The sequence below is a fragment of the Planococcus citri genome, chromosome 3 (assembly GCF_950023065.1).
Source record: "Planococcus citri chromosome 3, ihPlaCitr1.1, whole genome shotgun sequence".
NCBI classification, from domain to species: Eukaryota; Metazoa; Arthropoda; class Insecta; order Hemiptera; family Pseudococcidae; genus Planococcus; species Planococcus citri.
This window is the reverse complement of record NC_088679.1, coordinates 35,384,696-35,409,688: the sequence shown is the minus strand read 5'-3', so window position 1 is coordinate 35,409,688 and position 24,993 is coordinate 35,384,696. Positions and strand designations below refer to the sequence as shown.

Genomic DNA, 24,993 nt, shown 5'->3' with positions numbered 1-24,993 from the left:
GGAGTTTAAATTGAATCCGAGTGATAAAAATATTTTATAATCTGCCAGATTTATAATACTACTGGCACAACCTTCACTTTGGAATATTGCAATGGTGGTTTCACGTTGAAGTCCCAATGGTACCCGAGCCAGGCCATTGTTTAGGCGTAGGTACCTTTTTTTCATCGTGTGAGTGGCACTTTCTGACTAATTATTTCACGGCTAAAAAAAATGCCACGTAGGTATCCTCCAACGCTTGTCGCTGTAATCGACTTAATTTCCACTTGAAATTTAACAATGAAGATAAACAAATGATTTAAAATACATCTTGCACTATAAAGAGAACGATTGACAAGTTGTAATTAATTTCATCCACGAAGCACGCCAATAAGCATAATGCAACAAATACCCAATCGATAAATTTAATTATGGTAATAAAAAGCTTGAAATCGAACTGGAACTAAAACGAGATGAAGTAATACTTAAGAAAAACGTGGGATAAAAATTCCAAAGAAACTTCTAATAGAGAATAAGTTACGGTTCGAATTGAAGAAAAGTTCATAATTTTCTAGTAGCGACGTTTAAACGAATAAAAAAAAGCGAGAAAAAAATGTCAAGCGTTACTTGACGCAGGAAATCGTTAATTTGTAAAATGAAGTAAACCGAAATTCAATGAAATGTAATTTAGCAAGGCCAAGTATACGCCAAGTCGTACAGCCGTTCGGTTAGTCGGTTATGATTTATGTCATATTTTCGTAGCCGTTTGCCGGATTTTGACAGCTGTTGCACCCTCCTCTCGTAAATTTCACTTTCAATTCTACGCGAACTGAACGAGCCACTTGTTGGTGGGGATAAAGGTGGTTGAAAAAAAGCTGCGCGCAGCAAAAGCAGTACACCGTGGTGGGAAATTAACGAGCTTTTATTACGGATAAATATAGTGAAAAAAAAAAAAGGAAATAGGTACCTTACATGTTCTAACGAAAAAATGTCAACTCAACTGTAGCTCTGTTAGGTATAGTATAGTATATTTTCCCATACGGTAATTATTTTAAACGTTATCTCGTATCATTTAATATCGTAAATTACTCGTTTTCGTTTCGCAAATTTCCAAATAAATTCGTCTCTCCAACAAACAGATCAATGAGACACCGAAGATGCTCCCCAGAGCATTTAAAAGACTAATTTACGTTATACGTGTGCGAAAACAATCTTCGTGAATTATCGACCAATTTCCTCGTTTTTCCCTCTGGCCAGGTGAAAAATCCTATCCACCGTATGGTACTCGAGTGTAGGTACGAGTTGCTTTTGATATTGGTATTTTTCAAGGCGAGTTTTATTTTCTACGATGTGTTTTGGCTCGAAAAAATGTACCTACTGCGTTCGTTGTTCTACCATCCTATCGCATGTAGGTATTTTTAAAGCACGCGATTGCCGTGAAATTTAAATAACGTGTTAGCATTATTAAAACTTTTTCATATAATTATGGTTATTATCACTGTAGGATTATCTGTGAAAGACCCGGGCCCGTCATTTTTTATTCATAACAATTACTTTGGCGAATTGGCATCGATTTATTGCGTTCATGAAAGCCCAAGTAACTACCTATACAAACGTACTCGTAATTCCTCCAAGGATATGTCGATAGATGAGGTAGTACAATGAATCTAAATGAGATGCTTTATCTGATAAACTCGACCGAAACATACGAAATATCTACTGAATTTATTATTTCAATGTCTTTAGATATAAAATATGAAAAATGAAGAAAAACAAAAAATTTATACGTTTCGAATCGAATGAAATGTGGTGAAAGAATGAGACGACTAGTTCAAGTAGGTGCTTACCACGATTATTAGAAAATAGTGTCATCAATAGTTTATGATACACTCTACTCGTTGAGGCTGTTCAGCTTATATCGGGCGAGAGGGAAAAAATAAAAGTTTTAGCGAAATGCGTTTTTTCAACTTTGTTATCATGAATTTTTTAGATAATTTTTGCCATCTTAGTGTTTCACTACCTTTTTCACCATCGTTTATATTCAATCTAAAATACTTCTGCAACCACTTTTAACTTGGTTATTGCACTCTTTGAAAAATTCAAAATGTGCATCCGTGAAATTCATTTTTTACTTATCTGTGAAAAGTTTATTGAATAGCTTTAGCTACATTTTCAACAATTCTGGAAATTATTTATAAATTTAAACGAACTAGAGAGATATTCGAAGATACATTTTTTATAGTTATCAGAAAACTGTGAGCTGCGAATTTATCACTACCTAACTCTAAGTAAAAAATTAATCTCGACGATTGTGAGGTTTGTGAACCGAGTGGAGTGAGTTAGAGTAACAATTTAGTGAGTCGAGAATGATTTTTTCCACAATTCTAAATTGAAGGGCCTGATGGAAGAAGGGCCTCCTCGGAAAAGCATAGTTTTGAGAAAAACGCGTTTAAAGTTTTACTTTTGTTGCCAGTTAAAAACTACTCAACGTATTGATTTGTGGTTGGTGTTTTTTTTTTATTTGAAGTGTCAGCAACAAGTATTGACCATCACCTGCCAAATAAATTATCCACATCTTCGAAAAAAATGAGATTTAAAAACTCGCGTCGGAGGCCCTTCTTCCATAAGTTGATTTTGATTTTCATTAACTTCATCTTTTAACGTGATTAACCCTTAATTGCATGACATTTTAAAATTCAGTGAAAAAATTTTTTTTTGTTAGTTTTGGTGGTCTATAACATGGGAAAAATAATGAAAAAAATCATCCCCCCAAAACAACCCCCGAAAAGGGTGAAATAAAGTGTGTTCCACATATGGCACATTATGTATTCAGTGATAGAAGTAATGTTCCATTTTCGGAACATCTGTGCCGAAATTCAACTAAAAATGATCGAAACAAGTACACAGCCGGTATGAAAAGTAAAGCTATGATTATACTGAACTTAGCCGTGAACTTATTCCTTATATTTAACACTCAGGGCCAGTTGTAGAATACGGATTTGAACTCAGTTTAACATAAACTCGGTTTAAATGCGAAAAAAAATTGTTGGCTATCCAAAATTATGTGAATAAGTTGACGGTCAAGTTTACAGCTAAGTTCAGTATAATCATAGCCTAATAAAACAGTATTTGAGTACTCGAGTGAAAGAAAGAGTTTGTGATAAGAGAAACTTATCACCTTTTTTGGAAAAATTTGTTCACTGAACCCATGATGTTCCAGATTTGGAACACTCTTTTGGAAAAATTTGTTCACTGAACTCATAATGTGCCAGATTTGGAACACTCATATTTTCGGTCACCAAGGTAATATATTTGCAGGTCGGTCGTTTTTCGTTCATTCTACATCAACTAGAGACCGCCAACTACCTAGAAAAATTTTTTTCAGGTCATTTACGGTAGATTACAGCGCTTCCACAGAGTTTTGAAAACGTGAGAAATCAGCTGTTTATGAAATTCTCGCCTGGTCGAATGTGAACGTTTGTATTTTTTTTTCATATGGAGGGAATTGTATATAACTTTTTCTGTAGAATGTAGAAAGGTTCCGAAAATGGAACATTATGTTTCCGAGCAAAAAAAATATTTTTTTAACACTTGTAGAATTTTTCAAAATGAACGTTCCATATTTGACCCATTATGCAATTAAGGGTTAAATCGAAAACTAAGCATTTTAGAAAAAAACTAATGCCATTACGTCGATTGGAAATTTAATTCTCTACAACTTTGATTACTTGAAATTTTCGTAGGATGCTTCCTTTCACCTCCAGATCAATTTTTTTCAATAAGCGGATTTTGATTTTCATTCAAATTCATCTTTTACGTGATATATGTAAATCAAAAACTAAGCATTTTAGGAAAAAACTAACGACATTACGTCGATTGGAAATTTAATTCTCTACAACTTTGTATACTTGAAATTTTCTAAGGATGCTTTCTTTCGCCACCAGACAATTTTTATGAACCTGTAACAGGTACCTACGGCATGGCAGTACGCCGATTGAGATGTTTTATTCAAAGAGATATGAATAAAACATCACGTAGCTTGCTCTAGGAACAAGATCATGAACTGAAACTCACACCAAAGGTAGTAAAGACTTCAAGGAACTCAAATCACCAAAAGGCGGAAAAAGGGCCTCCGGCCGAGGAGGCCCTTCTTCCATCAGGCCCTTCAATTATTATTTTTTCTTATTTGAAAGAGAAAATGCGTATGAGCACTCGAGCGATCAACAAGGGGGAGTATTATAGCATTTTGCTTTTTGTGTCAAGAAAAATCTATTGACTGACTTTTCACGACAGTTTCATTTTTTTCGGTGCGTACAAGTAGGTACATTAGTAGATATTGTGATAATGTACAGAGGCTTTACTGGGGAAGGAGAGCTGAGTTGGGGACATAGGGTCTCGATGGATTATTAAGGCTATTTTTGAACTCAACGCCATAAAAATAGTAACAATCAACATGTCATTTAACGCTTGAAGTTTGTTAAAAATTTTGAGTTCAGTTCTCCTAAGTCCAAATTAATAATAATCAACATTTTATTTTCATTTTTTTTTTGAGAATTCTTGCTAAAACTGAGGACCATTTTTAAAAATAACTAAGTTTTTTTGAACCTGCAGCTACCCGTTTATGGAGGCCAATGCATTGAAAAATTGGCAAAGTTGTACGATAAATCGAATGGTACCTATTTTCTGAGAGATGCTGAGCCCATTACCAACCTCATTTTTTTCAATATTACTCGTATGTAATTCTTCGAAGTTCTTAGTGTTCCCTCCTAATAAAGCTATAAATGGAAAAAAATTAACAATATATTATTATCTAATTAAAATAAAATCAACTAATCGGCAATTTTATTCTTTTTTGTTCCAGGTTAGTACGAATTTTCATGGTCAAAATAATGGTATACCTAGGGCTAAATATTCACAAAAGAGAGTACGTAAGTCTTGTATTTTTTTCCAATTTTTGTTTCCAAATTTTTTTCGACATAGGTACCTATACTTCATACCTAAACCTTAATTTGCAGATTTAAAGTTTGGAAGTGACTCTAATATTTTATTAAGCACATCCATGCAATAATATAGTAAAATCGATTCCAAGTTCATGATATTCAATAGGGTGTAATAATCTTGTAATTATAAACACCCAAAAAAAAAAAAAAAAAAAAATCTTGAATTTCTAACGAAGTTTTCGATTTTCCTCATAAAGTTTTCGAATCCTTCCACAGGCTTTAAAATCGATTTTGGTATTTAAAAATTTGATTTCCCTCTAATTTCTCTATGTACCTACCTATACTTAGTAGCTACCTCAGTAGAAAATCCAAGATACTGTAAATGGAATGAACTAGTCATTCGAAGAAAAATTTCTCATTTGATGTCGGTTTGAAGTTCACTTTTCTTGGAGCATATTACAAAATTTTTATTCTTTTCTCCACTTTCAAAATTTTGATTGTTTTTGAATCTACCTGTTCCAAAAATTACAATTGGAATTTTCGATTTGAATTCTCCGTAGTGGTAAACTTTTAATTGCAAACTGAATTTTTGACTGGAAAAATCAATGTTCACTTCTCTGACAGAAATAGTTTTGAAAATTCAAGGAAAAATTTAAAATCTTAATGTTCAAAACCAAATGAAAATTACCTACCAATGAAATTTATACCAAATTTTATACAAAAAAAACTCGAAAAAATTATTGTGTTTCAAATTTAAATGACTTTTTTTCCAATTAACTCTTGGTTTCTTATTGGAGACATTAATTGAAGAGCTATATGAAGTCAGGGTATGAATGGAATCGAAAAACAAGGTCATATTTGGGCTCAGCATCTTCGAACACGCAGAAAACTTCGTCAATCTTTTCTAATTATTTTTTTAGTGAAATCAGAAAACATAAGAGTTGAAATCATGGTTAAATTAAGATGGTATAAGACCTCCAGTTATTTCATTAAAAAAAACAAAGATATGGATTGCAGTTTGAAAACTGAAATTATTATTTTTTTTTTGAAGGGCCTTATTCAATTTTCTCACAATTATTTTTCCCCTTCAAAAATATGTGCCTTTAGTTTAGTTCGCTGCCCTTCGCGAATAACTTATAGTTGCATAATGAAACCTCAGTTTAGTAAACAAGCTGGTACCTACCTAGTTTGTCAATCAAATTAAAGCGTGAGCCATCCAAAACAAAGCAATTATAACACGATCTACATTAGGCAATAAATGGATTCTGAAGTAAATCTATAAAGCAACCAATAAACGTTACTAAGCAATTATTAGGCATCTAGCATCTATAACTACCTATGTAAAACACCCTATCAATTACTTGGTACTGTCAAATAGAAACATTTCATCTCTTAAGCATACCATTATGATTATAAACGCATGTAACTTAATTTGCCTTTTACACAAACGGCTCAACTATCAGAGCTAATACTAAAAGCATTATACAATACTGCGAAGATGTAAACGGATTAAACAGAGTGGTGGTTGTAATTGAAACTTATGACCATGAACACAGAAAGTGACTTGTTGCTGCTATTCGCTATGTATATTGTTAATAATAAGCATTTATGAGAGTTTCCTCGACACCGACACACCATTACACAATCAAAACTTTTTCCAGCGTATATTTACTTTTAAAAAGTTTTATTGAAAAAAGAAATACGCATGAAAGATTACTCATATTGGTATACAGTACATAATATAATATAAAAGTAAAAAAAATTATTGTCAAATGAAAAAAAAAATTTAAAACATGATACTTTTTTGCGAAACTTTCTTCTCGTTAAGGGTAAAAAATATATTAAAAATTTCACTACATAAAGCGAGACTTCTTCGCTACATATATAATATCTTGTGTTTCCCTATAACAAATACGCGAATATAAAAAACCAAAACAAGATTGTTAAAGTTGTTATAAAGCATGGAAGAAATTTTCGTACGATGTAAACCTCTTCAAAGTTATCCTATCCCCATTCATCTGGAAAGAAAAATATACGAGAATGTTTTACTAATTCGTTTTTGTAAGGGGTTCATTTTTATTGCGACATTTTTTTTCTGCAACTAAGCATTTTTCTGATACGCTGAACAATGCAAATAAGTAATAATTTGTCTATTATTAAGCTATTCATCCAGCGAAACGAGTATGATGTGATTTTATATAAATGAAACCGTGCTTAGCTAAACGAAATACTATGTTTCTGTTATCAACGTGAAACTTCAGTTGAATCTCCTTCCTTGAAAATTTTTTTAATTATTTCTGTCTGTTTTTATTTTTCAAGTTATCAAATTTTGTCGAGTTGAGTTGTTACCATTTAATGTTTCATTTGTGAAAGTTTTGGATAATTATTTCATTAACGTTGAAAAAGATGATGTTTTTTTTTGTATATATCTATTGAAATATGCCTGTTATTATTTCTGTAAAAGTTGGCACATGAAAAAATCCATGCATACCTATTTACAATGCTGCGTAAATGGGCACATCTGTATTTACAAGAACGTAGGTAATTAAAGAAAACTACGTCAATAACAATTAAGATGACGTGGAAATTTTTTCAATTAATTACTCCAATATGATGGGTAATAGTAATTACTTACATTTGAAACAAAAACATTGAAAAAATAAACACAGATAAACATGTTACCAAGAAGTAGGTACCTACTACCTACAAGTATTTTATATTAACCCAATATGGTTCTTAGCCTATTGATGTTTTAAAACCCACGTAACGGATTTTTCTTATTTTTTTCTTCGCTAAATATATACCTATAGTAGAGCTTGTAAAAGCAATATTTACATCTGCGAGTGTAAGTATAGGTTGCTAAGTATAAAGTTTTGTACGATGTTAGTACTGGAATGATTTGAAAAGAAAAATTATTCGAAAAGTTTTGAAGATTAACATTGGAAAATTTTCGATCTCAGCTGTGCACATTTGAAATTAGAAATGTTATGGATTGTGATGTCAAAACATTTTGACATTATGTTTCAAACGTAGGTGGTTTTCTACCCTACGTAGCATTCAACAGTTGTTACGAAACCATTTTTTATTCTGTGAGGAATAATTGCATCGATGTTAATGTACGAGTTACTACCTACTTTTGTTAAACGTTCAAAGTTCAAAACGGACAAATGTTATTCGTATTATAGGTATGAATTTTTTTATTGTACACTTTTGTTGATGTTTTAATAGTCCTGACATAGGTACTTTTGCCTTTTTATATTGTATGTATTATTGCAAGGTATTGAACGGAAATTTTTGATGTTTGTTGCCTTAAATAGTTTAAGTTCTTACAAGAAAATATTCGATACATACGATACATATCGTGCTGAAGATGTTTGCAAATACACCTTTTATAAATTTTCATAAGAAGAAAGTTTCCAATAAAGTATCTACGAATGTTATATCTTCTGAAGTTGAATTGAAGAAATATTTCTCCTAGAGATTCATGCATATGTATCTAACCTTTTCATTCATCTTTTTAGTAAACATACTTGAACCTTGCACTAGAAATTTCACAAGTTATCAACAATCGTGTTTTATATGTACGTACGCGTACGTAGAGTTCATGGCATACAAACCATGGTATTTTCAACTATTGTGTAGCTATAGAAGTATTTTCAAAGTATTTTCATCAGCAGATGAAGGCACCTATAAAGGTGTACTATGCATATGAAATGTAAACAACTGAACATTCAGCATATTACCTATTTGTAAATTTATTACTCGCTGGAGGACGACTTATTTCAAACGTTGTAGTGCACCGAATACCCATGGTATTGAAAATGCCAAATTCGGTAGTTCGAATAACTACAAAAACGAGTCGTTAGGTATCCATTTTTCGTGAAAGTTTCGGGTTTATTATTAAAATCTATTTTCTCTACCATCACAAAAAGCTCTAAAATTTCTATTAAAAAATTGATTAGGTATTGTTTTTTTTAAAAATTTTAAATGCAATTTTTAGAATAAAAATTGATTTGATTGCTTGGGTGTGAGTCCAAAAAAGGAAAGGGGTTTCCAAAATTGCGCAATTAAATTTTCTCAGTGCCTAAAAAGTAAAAATAGTCTATGAAAAATCAGTTCTTTTGCAAAAAAAATCTGAAAAAATACATGTTATGCATCGAGTGAGATAGGTGCCTATTTAACATAATACGTTTTTTTCATAATTTATTGTACTTCTCAAAAACACAACTATAAAAACTAAAAATGTCCATGCCTATACTCGTATTTTGCTAAGAAAATCCGCTTGAAAAAATTTCTGTAGCACTTTCATTTGAAAATCTGGAATTTTCTAAATATAACTGGAAGCTCCAAAATGGCTTGACAGCAGCTTCGATCGACTCACAATGTTAAAATTGGAGTATGAAGTGAATTTCAACTTTCCAACTTCATCTGATAAAATTTAGAGGAAATTTTAATTTTCAAAAATCTGCTGGAGGCTCCAGAATGTCTCAAAACGTATCAAAACTATTATAAATTGAAGGGGGGGTTGAAAGTGAGAGTTTACATTAAATACCAAATTTTGACTTTCTGTGTTGATTCAGTAAAATTTTGATTTCTCCCCAATTATACCTTTTTGATTTTCAAAAATAATTTAAAAATTGAAAAATGCACTCGAGCTCTTGAAATTTTGGCTAATGATGTATTTTTGCATGCTCTTTTGATTTAGCTTTTTCTGGTCCAAAACTTCTGCTGCTAGTTAAAACACCTTTGTCGTAAGAAATTTTCTGAAAAAAAAAATGAATTGAAAATCCAGCATTGTATGAACATTTTAGGGTTATTTTGTAAACTAGCAACAGATATCTGACCTACCTAACCCGTCGAGCTTTTCGCTTCGATTTGAACGAGATCGTAAATTTTTGAAATGAACTTAGTCGGAAACCTTCATAACCAAAATTTTTAGCCCGTCAAATTAATTTTTAGATTTCTAAGTAAATTTTTAAAAATTCAAAAGTGATCATTTTTGATCATTTATGCTAAAAGAATATACTCGTAAGTACATTTATTCAGCAAAAATAATGAAAAATGACTTCTAAAACTAATGTGAACTCCCAGGAATCGAATTTCACTATCTTTAGTCAGAGAGCCTCTAGTATGATTTTTGATTTCTCCAGAATTTTGGAATTTTTCCATAAGGTGTATAAATTAACATGAGGAGCTAAAAAATGAGTAGGTAAGTCGTGCATTTGTTCTTGACCTGTTTGACTGATTTATGTACCTACATTTGATCCAATTTCCAGACGCGGACACCTCAAGCGCGTTTTTTTTTAAAACTAGAAATAGGTACCTATATGTATTCACAAGTAAAAACTTCTAAAAATCAAAAATTCTCTGTTTGTAGGGAAATTTTTGAAACCCACCTGAAAGGCTTTGTCATCATCTAAAATCCACTCTTTAAATCCGATTTTCACCATTTCGAGCCACTCTGGAGCCTCCAGAAGGATTTTTAGTTTTTCCAGAAGGCGTGGAAATTCACCTGGGCAGCTAGAAATCGGGTTGTGGCTTATTCTAGATCAATTTAATAAGCTTATCTACATTTGATTTGATTTTCAGGTAGGTACTTCGAGATGATCTCGAGTGTGATCTTAGGAACGATTTTTAATTAAACTTAACTGGAGAATTTTGGTCAAAAACACTGATCTCGAGGTGCCTGCTTGGCAATCGTCTCAAATGAAGATTGAATGCTTCAAATATATTGAGAATAAGCCATTCACATGATTTTAGCTGCCCACACTATTGTCCATGCTTTCTGAAAAAACTTCAAAATTCTAGAGAAACTTAACTTCCCGCTGGAGCCTTCAAAATGACCATAAATGGTGAAATTCGGTTCGAGGGAGTCGATATCAGTTTCAGGACTGATTTCCACATTCTCAAGGTGCATAGGTACTCGAAAAGGAATTGAATTGAGAGATATTCTAAAGCTAATGGTGAATGACATACCTACACTTACTTCTTTTACCTTCTATTTCCACCTCTATATAGTCGTTTAAGGACGAATAGATTGGAATCCAGTAGATCGAATTGTTTGCCGAATCAAATTAAATTTATAATTTTTTCTGTTTCTTTTTTTTCAAGCCAAATTAAACAACACGCAAGAATTTTCGCAACGTTCGTGTGAAAAATCATCTATTTTTGTTTACTTCTTGCTAAAAATAATGCGTCGTTTTGAAACAATGTTTTCCCAGCTCTGACGTCGGGATATGTACCCGTATTTATAACAAACTTCGTTACACGAGAAGTAATTCCGGCGATAATAATTTACTCGGCAGATTTTTCATTTTCGCGTCTATTTTTCACATACTGAATTTTCTTCTTGTTTGAACATCGGATTAGAATTCTATTTAAATTTTAGTATGTAGGTACCTACATTTACATGATGAAAATATACAGGCAGAAACGTTCGCAAAATATAAATTCGTCCCAGCCATTGAAAGAATTTTGTTTACTTGCCAGAATTATACTAACAGTGTGACTTGTGCTTTTGAAAATTTCAAAGTGTTTTTCACAAGTTAGGTATATTGACGTCACGAATTGCCGAAGCATATTTTTTTGATAATCGCCCACGCCGAGGTTTTCTATAAAGGGCCCGAAATTATTTCCCTCTCGGGTTAATTTCACATTTATAGGTGGTATGATTAATATAAATTCACGGATCATTTGAAAACAAACTTACATATTTCCGCAAATTACGTCAAAGCGATACAGACAGCCGGATGAAAATTCCTACTCGGTTTTTGTGGTAGGTTTTAAAGTACATATTTTGATTGCTTCAGTGAAAAAGGGTTTAGAATAGATTAAAGGCAGTACTTTCTGTATGCTTTTCAAGGCATCTACTTTTACCATCTGTTATGAAAATCAAATAATTTATTCGTTCGTTCATCGTCGCTAAATTATAACGGAATTCAATAAAACAAACAATCGCATTATTAACAAAGATACCTATACCTATCGCTACCGATTCGACTTCGTTTCAAAATAATATTCTTATTGCAAAAATACTCCGATTCGAGGATTAGAAAAATGAAAATAATTCTAGCTTTGATGAACATCTTCGTGTAATGAATATCCAATACCTACTGAGAGGAACTATACGTATATTCGGCGATATTTGAACTGATACTACTCGTACATTGAGGAAAATTGAAACTAAAACTTGGTGTTAATTCGCATTAATAATTCAGTACCCATACCTACTGCTTATGAAATACCTTTGAAAATGATACAACATAAGTTTCTGAAACGATAGAGCTATTGGTACTTAGTTTGCAGTATAAATTTCTATATCGAAATGATATCCATTCAAAATTTATTAGATTTCGAGTCGACGGCTGGGCGATTCGCAAAAATACTCAAGAATTTACAACGCGAATAACGAGTATCTGAGTGAAATTTGAGCACATCAGTTCACTCGAGTAATCTAATATTGGTACCTACATAAATTCAGACTCGTTATAAACTGATAACAGTACGTCCATTAAATGGTATTATTTCGAATTGAAAATGAGCCAAAGCATACGTTCTACACGAAGACTAACAACAGGTATAACAATCGCATCGAATTCGCATAGGTGAAATTACAACATTAACTTTCATTACCTACACAACATTTATTAGCACAGTCACGCGAAATAACAATAAAAGCTGCGCGATTGTAAGATGATCATTAATTATCAGCATTCTTTATGGGCTGTAGTAGGCACATTTATATGAAATTTTGCTCCTTCGAATAAAAACGAGTGCAAATCAGCGACTGAGTTAATTTTACTCGGTTTGTAAATCAGACTAAAATAAGCATTAAAAAGGATATAATACCTAAGTATATAATGACGATAATGTATTCTCGCAGCCTATCCTAATCACCAATAAAAGCGCCATTAGGTCTGCTAAATCGTAAATATTGAAAATCGGAAACGATATAATGTTTACGTCGCGTTGGTCGATATTTACGCGACGTATTTTCCAAATTGTTGCGAAATACTATAACGATATTATTGGAAACATGTGCTGTGTGGAGAAAACGTTACAAAATCGAATTGAATTATTGCCAATTTTTTTTTTGGTCTGAGCGAGGGGAGGGGGGAATATTGCTGTTATACTACGTTCAGTGAATCGATTTTTGGAGGAAGCTAGAGAGAAAAGGGGGTTTAGAGAGGGTGCAATTAAAATCTGTTTTATGATTTCATTAGAACAACAATGAGTCCATCATAAGCCATGTTTGCTTAACATATCTAACATGGCAACCTTTCAATCATTAATCAATCAGTCCCTGATTTTGTTTCTTTTTTTTTACTAGAGCATGGGAACGCACGAGATAGCTCAAAACATTGCATGCAGCTGCCTATGAACAAAAAATTTTGAGTCATTACCTGCGCCCCATCTTGACAACAGCGTTCTCAAATGATTCATTTGATGTGAAAGTTGGACGTTAAAAGTTTATTGTAATTTGAATGCGACTGGAAATGAGGTTTTCCAGAATAAAAATTGGCTATTCAATTTGCAATTTTTGAATCATTTCAAAAATTAAGGCCTCGTGTAAACCATAATTTTTTAATTGGGGAGTTGAACATTTTTTAGAGCTCTCATTGAAAGGGGCGTAACTGCGTAGGTAAAAAAGAAGTATTCTGGACATCCTGGATATTTTCAAAAATTGGCGGGAAGGTTTACTTCGAGTAGAAGACTGATCAGAAACAATGTTGAGGCTCCTAGTTGAACAGAGGACTGAACCAGGGATCCTCAAAGTGGATCATTTTTGAAAAAAAAAATTCTCACTGTATTCAATCTGTGCAGTTCCTCGGTTGCCCTCCCCCTAAGAAGTAGCGATTTGAATTTCCAAAGCTCCCTGGTCTGTCAACTTTGAAATTCGATGCCACTTTTATAGCTGTCTACCCAACACTTGAAGATTGGTGGGTCACGAAAATTACGACTTTTCATCAACTTTTCAGCAATTTTCCACCACCGTCCAAATTCGCTTTTTTTGCTCGATTTTTTTTCGCACTCACTAGAATGAATACAAAGAATATGATCGTCCCGGAAACGATTGATTTTTTTGACTATTTTCCTTTTAAAAAAAGCTGGTCAAAAAAACACTTTTGAAAAGTCCGCCTTGGAATCGGTTCAAATGAAGATAAAAAATTTAAGCAGGTCCAGCATAGTGCACAACTTGATTTTTAGCTACCCAAATTAATATCTATACGCCTTCTGGAGCAAATTCGAAATTCTGGGGCAGTTGAAAATTGAGCTGGAGATTACAGAATGGCTCGAAGCGGTGAAATTTTGATTCGGTAGGAGAGAGGGGGGTAAATATTTCCTTTTAGGAGGAATTTCTATCATTTTTTTCAACTGATTCTTCCGATTTAAGATTTTTGTTCAACTTTTCTCAACTTAAATATGGAAATTTATTTGAAAAATTTGAACTAAAACCCAGTTACTTACGGTGCCTACGTACATATTTTTCACCTTGACGCTGATTTGTTCAATTTTGAGATATTTAGTACTCTCACTTTCCAATCTCAATACCCCCTCCCCTTCACTCGCATTTATTAAACAATTACAAAATGAAGTGATGTTCAGCGAACTTGCTTAAAGAGGAAGAGAGTGAAACGTACATGCTAATGTATATTAGGATAGAAATGTGTATGTGTAAATAACTTCTTAAGAGATCTTCCCTCTCATCGTATTAATGAGAAGCTCTGTTATTTGTTCCCCAATAACTTATGGCGAGTTTTTCTACCCAAAATACATTCTCGTACAACATTTCACCAATAATTTCTCCAATTAGTCGAACAATATTCCCCATTCACCGTTTTGAAAGGCCGAATAAATTTGTGCAATCGTGTACCATCGATCGCATGTAAACTAACACGAAAAAAAAAAGGAAAATAATAATACACATAAAATGGGCTTGGAAAAATATTGGTATGGTAGTTTTTCTCACCGTCATTTTTTTGTTTATGGAAGAAATTTTACGTCGAAATACACCGGAATTTGTGCGGAGTAATGTGAAATAAACAAGAGACTGCGTAAGGTCATTTTTTTCCCACAACGCGTTGTTTTTCTGATAGGTTCGATTTTTTTTTCAAGCGAACTCGAATGGGTTGCTTGGGCAGCAGTTTTATTTCTCTTTTTTTTTTCAAGGTTTTGTTTTCTGAAGAGGAAACTAGTAAGTATGTGTAGTACTTTTTGAAACGACCAGTGAAAAATGTTAATCAATATTTGGCCTTTTGCACTGTGGGCGACGGTTGAATTTTTATAAATCAGAAAAAATTTCCCAATTGATTTTATTTTAATAAATAAAAAAAAAGCTAAATTTGTTCCCAAAGGGAATCTTTGCTGAGGTTCTTTTTTTCGCGCACGCTTTATCGTATTATCTAATTGGCGAGTTTTTTTTTTTGTTTCGAAAGTTTTATTTTTTTTATTTTTTAAATTATCGAAACGATTCGAGCATAAAAAATTCATCAAAGGGAAGTTCTGCGAATAAAAAATTTATGTTAAAAATACAGTCCACTAGGTCTAGGTGAGAAGAAAAATTCGGCGTAATGGAACGATGCAGCGTTACCGATGTGTAAAAATTTCTTAATTTTTCCATCGTGTTAGTCTCGCTTATTTTTCGTTTTATTTTTATTTTTTTCAAAAGGTAAATTAAAAAGAATTTCCTCTTAGGTGGAAGTTCATTTTGCACGTATTTAGAGCAACTTTTTCAATGTCGAAAAAATTAAACGAAAGAAAATGTTAAAAAACAAAAATTGTAAGCTCATTTCTCGTATACGCATCGTCGTGGTATACGATAGCTTGTACACAGACTTGTATATAGAGGCCCTATATAAACCGAAGCAACAAGAGCGAGCAACGATAGGTTGAAAAAAGATAAAACTAATGAGTTAGTTTAAAGTACACCACAAAAGGCAATAATGAGAGAAGAAAATCGTGACGCGAATATAATTATAAACGTCATAACGAATATTTGCACGATTTCGCGTAATATTGTGGTTATTTTTGGACACCGGTTAAAGTACCTACATACAAAGGCGCAAGAGGGTACGAATGGGCGTGAGAATACAAGAAGAGAAAGTTTTCCATCATATATCATACGACCAAACGCGACTACTTTCAACTTTCAACGTTTATGGGACTAAAGTTTCGGCGAAAATTTTTCTAATAATAGTACATCTCGCGAATTCCTCCCCAAGAAACAGTCGCGTCGAGTCGGCTTCCACGAATGATAATTTTTCTGCGGGATTTTTCGCCTCTTGTTCATTTTACACGCTAACAAAAGTTTATGTTTTAGGGTTCCTCTCGCCAAAAAAAAAAAAAAAAAAAAAAAAAACGAATTCCATTCCTCTATTATACCTCTTCTGAATCCGCTAATATTCGAGTATATAAGTGTTGAAAAGTTACCCTCGAATTTATAACTCTTCGAAAATAATAATTTAAATTTATACCTCGAACTGAGAACATAAATTTTAACCAACATATTTACATGTGGACGAGTATATTTCGTTTAGGTAGGTAGGTACATGTCGACGAAATGTGAGAGGAAAAAATGCGACACCGGTAACACTTATGTGTGTAGGCAAAAAGATTAAGCTGGAATTTTACGTGCGAGTATATTTTGCTATACGAATGTACTAGAATGGATATTATGATAATACCCTCGTTGGCCCCAAGTTCAAACCTGACACATACTCGGCATGATTTGGAAAAATACACAAGGATTTATCCGGATAGAAATAATATGGTGCTTTTGTCTGCATTTTATGAAATTTCGTGCTGACTGAAAAGTACATACATACATAAAATTGTGTAAGATTCTTATGAATTGATTATAAGGATCTTTTTCCTCTTTCTTACTCAGGGAGGTACAGTATTTTGTCAATTGGGGAGGTACAATTTGTATTTAAATATTATGATATTAAAACACTGAGCAAGCTCCAAATTTGTTGAACTTTGCTCTGTTTTCGAAAGGTCTAAAATTTGTCAGCATAAGCTCCAAAGAGTTAGCTATTTTTCCAGCTTTCAAAATTTTAAGAGCTAACAAGGGAATTACTCGAGGTGTCCCCCTCCAAGTGGAACGAAATTGCGATTTTTGAAATGAACAAAATCTGAAACCTCAATAACCAAAATTTCAGTTCCTCAAATTGATTTTTGGAAAAATTTTGAAATACTGGAAATAATCATTTTCAGGGGTTTATAATTTTTAAAAAAATTAAGTAAATTTTTTTCGATATGCAGTAAAAATGATTTAAAAAATACTTACCTCCAAAAAGTGACTCCTTTCCTTATTTTCTTTAAGCATGTCGACTTTTTCGAACCCCTTCACCTCACCTCCTAGTACAAGTGAAATGAACTGTACAAGAGGATCTATTGCTAAAGGCGTTATTTCGTTATTATGCGATTTTATAGGAAACCTATCGAATGTAAAATGAACGACAAACGAATAAAGTAAAACAATTATTTTGATCATTGTATGGGAAAACTGATTTAGCACACTTTTGAACGTTGGCATTCTCGCGTAAGCTAATTTACACTTTAGCGTGTTAATTTTCCGCCTTCTTTGCCAATTAGTCTGGCGAATTTTTGAAATAAAGTGCTAAACGAGCGGAAGTCGTGTTCGTAGAGGGAATTTTCCAAGACAAATACACATTGCTTCGTTTGCAACTATCGAGGCTGCAACAAAACGGACGCAGGCAACGTGACGCGACGCGGCGGAGGCGGAAATTCGAGAAGGAAAATTTATTCATTCAGGATAGCTAAGAGGTATATTTTCTCGTACATAAGCGGTAATATGGGCCTTCGGTATCTGCAAGAAGAATACTTACACGTTGAAAAGAGGGTAAATTAAACTGGTTATACAATAGCTGACGATATTGCGTTCAAGGGGACTCTTTTTTCGCCATCTCGGCGAAATATATACCGTTACTTTAATTATATTGTGAATATTTCATATTAATTCGTCATTCTGGGTGCAGAAAAAATGAAAATTTTCGTGTATTGTAACAGTGGGGAACATTTTGCGTAGGAAAAAGTTACGCGTTGATGAAAAGTTATTAATTTAAGGCACGAAAAAAAAAAAGAAAATTCAAAAACCGCCGACATCTTAGTAACGTATTTTTAATTTATATATTCATTAATGGGAGGATTATTTTTAAACGAATGAATTCGCACAAAAGAAAATCTCGTCGAGGTTTCTCTGCTTCGAGAAGCCAAAGGCACTATTTACATATTAACTTTTATACTCGGTACTAAATTTTACCAAACTCGTCGCCGTGTTGCATTCGTGGAAAAACATAGAAGAGAAAAAAAATTCAATTTATTCGCGAATTTTATCGGGATGCAGTACGGTGTTTTTTGGCTAGGCGATGAACGACAGCTAGATTTATTTCGAAAACGTAAATTCTTGTGGAAGCAAAACGTCCAGAAATGTTGATATTTATTACGTGGCTTTTGTATATAATACGTTGGTACGAGAAAGAAAAGGTTAAAATGGTACTCTAGCCTGTGGTCGTGTAGGTAACGTACGCGTAGACCACGAGAATATCTCTTAATAAAGCTCATTAGATACCGATAAAGAGAATAGAGTTTTTGTTCTTGACGTACTATGTTTCGTTACGAAATAATATAGGTCTATGTGTATCGAGAAAGCGTGGGGTTTCCTCAATTCTAGGCTCTATGTATTCTTTCTACGAATTTCAAAAGATTCAAGAATAAACGATTAACCGTTTGGGTAGAAAAAAAAATACCGTTTACGGATGAATGGTGGATAAATGTTGACCTTTATATGAATCCGCTATGTACGGACTGGTTTTATGATAGGAAATTACTTTTTTTTTTAATTTGTTGGGACAACTTTGCCTTTTTTTCCGACGGTTTCATTGAAAAAGTCTTGTGCTACGTAGAATGTAGATTATTTTGCTTCGTTATTTTTTTACGGTATTCAATGGGTATACAATGAAATTGAATTTAACGATTAATTCGACGAACTTTACTCATACTTACGACCAAAATTGAGTTTTGTTTTTGATTCCAAATAAATTAACCTATTAGGAAATAGGAATTGATCCTATTTTTTACACAATTTTTTAAAAGCCTGACAAATGAACCACCCCCTCCTCTCCGGGTTAAAATTACAAGTAAGTAATTTCGGTACCAAAAGTTTCCAGTGATTATTGTAAAATTATCAGTAAATTGCATGAAGTCACCAGACAATTTGAAGAGGCAATTTAGCAAAAATGGCCAGTAATACACCTACATGAGCAATTATCAATAATTTATCAAAAATTACCATCAGTAATTTACCAAAAATTGCCATCAGTAATTTACCAAAAATTGCCATCAATAATTTACCAACAATTCCACTAGAAATTTCCCAATAATTACCAAAAAATAACACCAGCAGTTTCCCTACAATTACCAATAAAATTCACCAAGAATCGTCACCAGTAATTCACCAAAAATTACCACCAGTCATCGTCGTCGTAGTTGCAGTCCTTTACAGGAGATAGCGTATATTTCCATCTATATCAGCAGGTTTCTAGCGTATCTGATAGTTTCTTTCAGGGTCTTACAGGGAGAGTTGGCCAGTGAGTTTGTTATTAACAGCTGCGATCGTTTCCTCCCTCTCGGCGTTCTTCTTGGATTTTCCCCTGTATTGCTAGAATGAAAATACCGTTTTCTCATATTTTATGAGCTAAATACTTTAGCTTTCTATTTTTATACTTTCTTCTCACATTCTGCACTCATGGTCCATGTTATGCAGGAATACTTCAGAACGGTCTATATAATGTAGCATCGCATAATTCTCTTCCTCAGGCCTATACTCATTCGTTTGATTTCCCAGCACATTGGCAAGGTTGGTGAAAGTGCTTTTTGCCATTCCAACCTGTGACTTAATTTCTTTATGATCTCTACTATCAGCGCTCCAAGGTATCTGAATTGGTTTACATTTTCAATTTCGTGTGTTCCGATGTTGATTTTGACCTCTTTATCGTCTCCTTTTGTAAATCTCATCACCTTGGTCTTGCCTGCGTTTATTTTCATTCCATATTTTAACCCTGTGCTGTTAATTCGGTCGATCATCTTTTGCATCTGCACTAATTCTGTCCCAGCAAGGATCACTTTGTCGTCTGTGTAACTTATTTCGTTTATTGTCTTGCTGTTGACCTTGAATCCCATTTGTATGATATTCACGCTTCTCTCATTATTTCTTCTGCGTAGGTACACGTTGAACAACCTATAGGTGAGAGGGGGCATCACTGCCTCACTCCTCTCTTTGTACCACATCCGTTCTCCAAGTACTCAGTTCCAATCTTGATGTTTGCGCTCTGCTCCCAGTACAGATTCTTGATTATTTGCAGGTCTTTGTCATCAATATTGTATTTTTTCAGGATCTCCAACATCTTCTCATGGTTGACACGATCAAATGCTTTCTCGTAATCGACGAAGCAAGCAATGATTTCTCTATTTGCATTCAGTGCTCTTTGAATGATCAATTTCACCAGTGGTTTAATGAAAATTACCCCCAGTAATTTATCAAAAATTACCACTACCTAGTAATTTACTTACCAAAAATCACTTCATTACCAGTATTTACTGAAAATGATCTTTTGTGATTCACCCCAAAAACAACCACTAGTCCACTAATTATGTACCCAAAAATCACCAATTATTCACCAAAAATTGATAAGTAAATTACACTAGGCAACGGCAAATTTGTGTTCAGGTTGAAAATGGGCTTAATCGATACTTTGGACCTGGAAACAAAAAACAGAGTGAGAGTTTTCAATTTGAGTTGCTTTGGTGGTCAGGAGAGATAATATTTTTAAACTCAGATCACACAACGCTGGTGTTACTCCACTTTCAACCCAAATATGTACATGCTAAAAAAAAATTTCAAAATAGTTGCCTAGTGTTATTGGTAATTTACCTAAAGTTACCAGTAGTTCACCAAAAATTACCATTAATTCTCCAAAATCACCAGTAATTTTCCAGAAAAGAAATGTAATCTACTAAATTAACGTTACCAGTAATTTCAATACATACGTATAGCTAAAATCAGATACATATCTAGTTAGGTAGGTACATGAGTGTACTTGAAGGGCGGTTTTCCAAAAGTGGATAAGTCAATTTTTTTGAAAATTGAGTTTTTCACGCCATTGTGTTCTATAGGTTGTATCTCACCTATTTAATGCCTAACCTACCCAAAATACCTATTTATTTACTCGCAATTCAGCTTTTCCGTAAGTTGCAGATCGCAATCGTTTTTCCAAAACGCGATAAGTCACAATTTATCCAGTGAATCTTTGAATTCGGTGTTAAAAATATGGGTTAAATTTTTTGTACCTACTGTAATACTTCGTGTTCGTTGAAGTAGAGCTGTGAAAATTGTTTTTTTTTTTCAATACTTAGAGAGTACCGTAATATAGGTACTTTTTGTTTTTATTTGATTGCCAAAATGGATAATTTTTGTTAAAAATACAGGTTAAATTTAAAATTTTTTGTAATCGATTTTTTTTGGGCTTCTACTTTTGTATTGTGATTTACAGTTGACTTACATCGATTTGCACCACTGGTTTTATCATATAAATGAAAAACTGAAAAATCGTTTTTCCAAAAGGCGATAAGTCAGTTTACTTTTTCTGCCGCAGAAGCGCTGCCAACTCGAGTTTCACCGCGAAACCAACAGGTACGTGTTGAGGTAGACCTAATGCAACATGCAGGACAGGTTGCATACTCCAAGTGCATCATGGATTCAAATGGGCACTAAAAACGTCATTCATCTCGAAATCACGATTTTTGACTTATCGCTTTTTGGAAAACCGCCCTTCACTTGTACATATTAAGTATTGAAAATTCATCTATTTTTGTTTTAGAGGTTTTTAAGAGTCTGACATACAATTCAACAATATTTTTTTTTTTGCATTTAAAAGTCTCACATACAATCAGGATTAGACAGATTCCCGTACAAGAGACAGATTTATTTCAATAAGAATAAGAATGTACAGAAAATGTAAAACTTCTCGATTAAATTAGGTAGTAATGAGTTGAGAGAAAAAGCACAAAGTAAAAAAAATGTAAAGAAAAAAATTCATGAGTTACTTACCTTTAAAAAAAAAAAATTATTAGTAAAGAGGGGGGGGCGCAGCATTATTTTCACTCTTCAGAAAAATTCAGGACTGAAAATGTTCCCAAGTGCTGTTTGTTCTCATATTTGCTTAGGTATACCTACCTAATAATTTTTTACCGACAGAACCTGCGAATTAATTGCTCTCTTTTGAGATCATTCGTGTTAATAAAATTGCATAACCAGTTCGCCGTGAAAACTGTATCGAGTCGAGTCATTACAACGTTGATTGTAAGGAGTCTTAAAGATACATTGATGGTGCTCGAAATTGTTTCTAAAGTAGTTTTTGTTATCAGAATTTGGAGAGTCGTCCTGCTTTCTCTTGCTTCTGAAGGAGGTGAAAATGGGTATATTTTTTAAATGATGTACTTAATACCAAATTTAATTAGGTACAAATATACTCCGGAATGTATACTACTTGGGGGGAGATTTTATCATGTTATTTGAAAAAAATTCAATATAAGGAGGTACTTTTATAAAACATAATTTTACTAACAAACTACATCTAATAATGTTCACTCTTTTTGTACAAAATAAAAAAAAGTTCGAAATTAGGGCTGTTAGTAGTGCTTACATAACTATGCAAGACTAATTTTTTGTTTTTATTTTCAATACAGATTGTGGCGGTAGACAGTGGCGGATCAGACGAAAATGAAAGCTCGGTTCGAGGATTGTTACGGAATACGCTGATAAACGCGCAAGATATAGGTAAGAGAATTGAATTGTGTGTTTGATGCGCGCATTTACGTATCAAATGTAGATACTTGTAGCTAACCTATCTGCCTACCTACGATAGCATATCGAGCAAATACATTCAATATTACCTACGTTGCTTTTAAACTAAAAACCAAACATTATCGTCGAATTAGTCGACACGTGTACGGATTTTTATGGCCCCGATTGCTATATCGAGTAAAGGATGAAAAAAATATAAAGCGAAAGCGTGTACAGGTATTTGGCCAAATGTAATTTATTTTTTAGAGAAAAAAAAAGTGTAGAAGAAGAAGAAAAAAAAGAAATAATAATACGAAGACGAACATGCGGTAAAAAAGCACCTCGAATAACACCAGCTAACTGGAATTTATTTTTAATGAAAAATATCCCGCGTCAAAAAATATACGATTTTCTGACGCTATTACAGACAGGCGCACTTTATCTTTGAAAAACATCTTTAGGTGAAAAAAAAAGAAGAGAAGAAGAAAACGAATAACGATGTCGTGTGAAATAAAAATTGATACGAGGGATAATCAGAAATCGATAGAGAACCCAATGTCAGGAAATTTTCATCATTACATTTGACTACGTGTGGGTTAGGTTAAGTATAGTGTACGAGGCTGTGATATTTTTACGACTATATTAGCCTATATGAATTGAAAATAAAATCGATTTAATGTTCTGTACGACTGTGTAAAAAGGCGCGAAAGGATTATAAGTATTGAAGTGATTTAGAAAGTAAGCGCCATCAGTCGAATGGCGAAAAAAAAATAGGAGAAGGCTGAAGAAAAATCGACTCATTGATGAAAATACAAATTGGTAACAAAATAAGCGAGGGTGGTCCTGGTTACCTAATAGCAATTAGTTTTATTATAGTATTTATTTCGGTTGTGTCATTTAATATTATTACTACTGTGAAGCGGTACGAATGTAATTTTGTATTTTGAAGCATTTCGAGGTTTATTGGGCGGAACAAATCCGCAGATATAATTACGTGGTTGTTTGTTAACGGCTATTTTACTAGATAGCGTTCTTAACGCAGTTAACCATTTTGTACAGAAGTATAGGTTAGCTACCTATAGGTGTACTAATTTATCGTATAGTTTTCGAGCTATTACAGTATACCTACAGAAATTTTCAATTTAATTGATTATTTATGGCATATTCGTTACATTGGGCTTTACTCGAAGGGATATACGTCGCGATGTCCCGTCTGTTTTCGCCAAATAATGTAGGTATACGACGTGTATGTTTATATTACGCGTATGTAGGTATGTGTGTTGTTTTTTATCATTAAAATCGGCTTACATAGTTTTGGGCTAAATAATAATTTTCTGCTAACCTAAGTTCGATATTGTGTGTTTGTTTGATGAAATCTATAAACCTTAATCTTTCTTGTTAATTCGACGATTATGTAATACGATTCAATTCGTCTTTGTGTTATTAATTATTGGTTTGTGTGGTCCGGTATCACCCTCATCAGAATATGAATGAGGAAGAGTTTTGCACACGATTTGTGTTTCTATTCATTGCTAAAAACAATTTTTTTCAAATCTAACTACCTGTATTATTTGAGAAAAATCTGCCTATCAGCCATAACATCGACGTTTCTTTGCAATGTGCCCTCCCATTTAGGAGTAATTTTTATAATTTTTCGAACTTTTTCTCAAAATAAGGAAGAGAATGAAGAGGTACCTAAGGGCTAAGTATTACAAAATAAACAGAATTTCGAACTCAGCACTCATTGAAATCCTAATAATCAATTCACCATAATTCATTCTCAATTTCTCGATATTTTATTTCGACAATGTTCAAGGTAGAGGTGAGAGGATTTAGATTGAAAAAATAAGCCAGTATGATGTCATCAGATTAGTAAAAACCAATGGGCCATTTGACTTGAAAATTTCAAAGAACTCCCATCGAAATTTTTAGCTTTTTTCGTTCGTTTGAGGTACCTACTACGTTGAGATTTCAAGATAGAAAAGCAATCGGGCTCAAAAATCTAGCCAAATAAATGCAGATATTCGAACTGAAAGTCATTGAATAAAATTGGAGATAATCAATGTACCACTGCGCCTTTTCAAATTATTTTGACTACCAATCGAAACATGGATCCTCTGTTTCTTTTTCTTGGGGATGTTGAGATCCGGAGAGGAGGAGCGGTGTCAGGGTAGTCAAATTGAAATGAGAAAAACGTGCTATCAACAATCC

The 24,993-nt window shown here is 33.3% G+C and overlaps 1 protein-coding gene across 7 annotated transcripts in view; it reads left to right on the top strand.

Annotated features, from left to right (window-relative positions):
* Positions 1–24,993, top strand: part of Fife (regulating synaptic membrane exocytosis protein fife) — a 212,513-nt gene that overhangs the window by 118,937 nt on the left and 68,583 nt on the right. For all 7 annotated transcript variants that reach the window (XR_010557979.1, XM_065358812.1, XM_065358814.1 and 4 more), the window contains one exon: positions 22,686–22,776. Coding sequence is in view for 6 of the 7 variants with exons in the window: in XM_065358812.1 (XP_065214884.1) it covers positions 22,686–22,776 (91 nt within the window). In the remaining variant the exon portion in view is untranslated. The remainder of the gene's footprint in view (positions 1–22,685; positions 22,777–24,993) is intronic.